This window comes from Formica exsecta, unplaced genomic scaffold (assembly GCF_003651465.1).
Source record: "Formica exsecta isolate Colony F162 unplaced genomic scaffold, ASM365146v1 scaffold383, whole genome shotgun sequence".
NCBI classification, from domain to species: domain Eukaryota; kingdom Metazoa; phylum Arthropoda; class Insecta; order Hymenoptera; family Formicidae; genus Formica; species Formica exsecta.
Window position 1 is genome coordinate 82589 of NW_021851071.1, and position 2453 is coordinate 85041.

At 33.3% G+C, this 2453-nt stretch overlaps 1 protein-coding gene across 1 annotated transcript; it reads left to right on the plus strand.

Annotated features, from left to right (window-relative positions):
* The first annotated feature begins 30 nt into the window (after positions 1-30).
* On the plus strand, positions 31-1250 carry LOC115239494. The gene is made up of 2 exons (XM_029814039.1): positions 31-147; positions 326-1250. The coding sequence occupies exon 2, from the start codon at positions 347-349 to the stop codon at positions 1088-1090; it is 744 nt and encodes a 247-aa protein (XP_029669899.1). The 5' UTR covers positions 31-147; positions 326-346; the 3' UTR covers positions 1091-1250.
* Positions 1251-2453: the final 1203 nt, after the last annotated feature.

Below are 2453 nucleotides of genomic sequence, written 5' to 3' on the forward strand. Positions count from 1 at the left end.
CCGAAAGATGTTAGGACACTTCTCGATACAACGCGCAGTTGTCTTGATATATGCGCGGTACCACCAGGGGAATATTTGCATTTTGATCTGGAAGTCGCAGTTGTTGACAGTTTGTCTAATAATATATCTTGTACATCAGTTAACAAGGTAGTCTTAGATTTTAGTACAGATGGATGTAATTTAGATAAACAAAGTACCATTCATATTTGGCTTATTCAGTGTCGAATTGCTAATGTACAAAATGCACTACCAATAATTGTGGGCATTTACAAAGGTTCACACAAACCATACGATCCTAATTTGTTCTTTGAAAAATTTGTTACAGACGTACAACGAATTATGTCGAATGGCGGAATATATTTCCTTGGCCAAAGAGTGCCACTTAGAGCTTAGATGTTTCATAGCAGATGCGCCAGTTCGCGCCTTTATATTACATCATCGTGGCCATATGGCTGAACGTCCATGTTCCAAATGTAAAGTATCAGGAATACATGTTAATACTAATTATTTTATCTTTAATGGTATTAACCATCCTCTTCGAACGGATGATGAATACATCAGACGTTTTGATGACGCTCACCACAAAGATGGTGGAAGTCCACTTTCACGATTACCCATGGGAATGGTGTCACAGGTTCCATTTGAGTACATGCACTTAGTCTGTATAGGTGTTATGAAAAAGTTGTTTCAAGCGTGGGTACAAGGAAAATTTTCACGTGAGACGAAACTATCTGGAAGAGCTATTATAGTTATAAATACAAAAATATTAAGTCTACAAGAGTATTGTCCTTCAGATTTCGCAAGGCGTCCCAAATCTCTCAAACTATATTCCAAATATAAAGTCACAGAACTACGTCAATTTTTATTGTATACCAGTCCAGCTATATTACACGATTTATTAGACGACAGAGTGTATAAACATTTTTTATTTTTACATACAGCTATAAGAATCTTAGCGTCCACGTCTCCAGTAGTCTTACGCAGTACTTACGTTTTGCAGAATGTGCTCTTTAGAAATTTGTTCTGCAATGTCAACATCTATATAGTATTACATTTTATTTTTATAATGTCCACGGAGTTCTTCATCTAACTGATGATGTTAAATGTTTGGGCAGTTTAGATTCATTTTCTGCTTTTCCATATAAAAACAACATGTCAACTTTTCGGAAGTTTTGCAGAAAGTCTAACAAAGGTAAAAAAAATACACCAAGTATATAAAAAAATCCCAACTTGTACGCAGAAAAAGGGTATTATTTATCACTAAAAAATAACTTTAAAAGAAATTTTTTCTTAAAAAATAATTTTCATACAAAATAAAAAACTAAAAAATGATTTTCCTCTAAAAACCTGGTTTTATATGTGCTACTGAATGTTTTATATGCGCTACTATATTGTACTTACTGTCTGTTACTGCCAAATCTCTATAACCCAATATGTTACGCTGTTTAGCAAAGTTGGTACGGTATAAGACCGTATGAGACAATATTCAGATATAATCAAGAAATAATATACTTATAAAACAATAAATAAACATATATAAGCAGATATATATACAAAATATCAATCTACTTACTCGATAGGACCAAATATATTTTCTGCAGCAGATTCAAAGATAACATTAACCTTATAATGTTATTATATCTTGACGTCGCGAACATTAACCTTATAACGTAAAAAAGTAGCCTTATAACGAAAAAAAGTAGCAATCTCCATATGTTCGTTCGTCCGGGAAGCGATTTGTAACTTCATTTTATTTCTTTTCTATCAATAATGCTTTTCTTGCAATGCGTTTTCTGCGTAGTTTTGTTACCCCTTCTATCAAAAGGTTGAAGTATATATATAGGAAAGTATGTCATACGGTATTGTATTTTTTGTTATTTATCATAAATCTTCAGAATTATGCATCAGAATATTCTCGTATCTTAAGTCAGTTATTAGGTACATACCCAGTAAGCAAAATGCGCGCAATATGCCAGCAGATGGGCAACATATTTCCTCAGCTCTTGCTAGCAATTTGGCATGTGTTATGTCCGCATTAGGCTAATGATCTGCCAGCAGAGCCTGCTCACAGAATCTGAGAGCAGATTGGCAGCAGAAACCGAGCAGGATCTGCTAACATGATTTGACGGCAGATTGGTAGCAGAAACCGAGCAGAATCTGCAACTTTTGGCCATTCATATAAAATGGTGCATTTAAATGAATTTAAAGGATCTCAAACCCAAATGGCAAAATGACGGTGAATTTTGGTCAATTTTCATTTATTCGGACAATTTCTGTCCGAATAAGTGAAAATCGGACATCTACCTGTCCGATTTTCCAAAAATTAGTTTAATATCTGAATTCCCCTGTATGGAAATCGTATCAGAAATTAAACTGATAAAAATAATTAATCATTAAGTATTTAATAATTAATCATTAAGTATTTAATAATTAAGTCATTAAGTAATTAATAA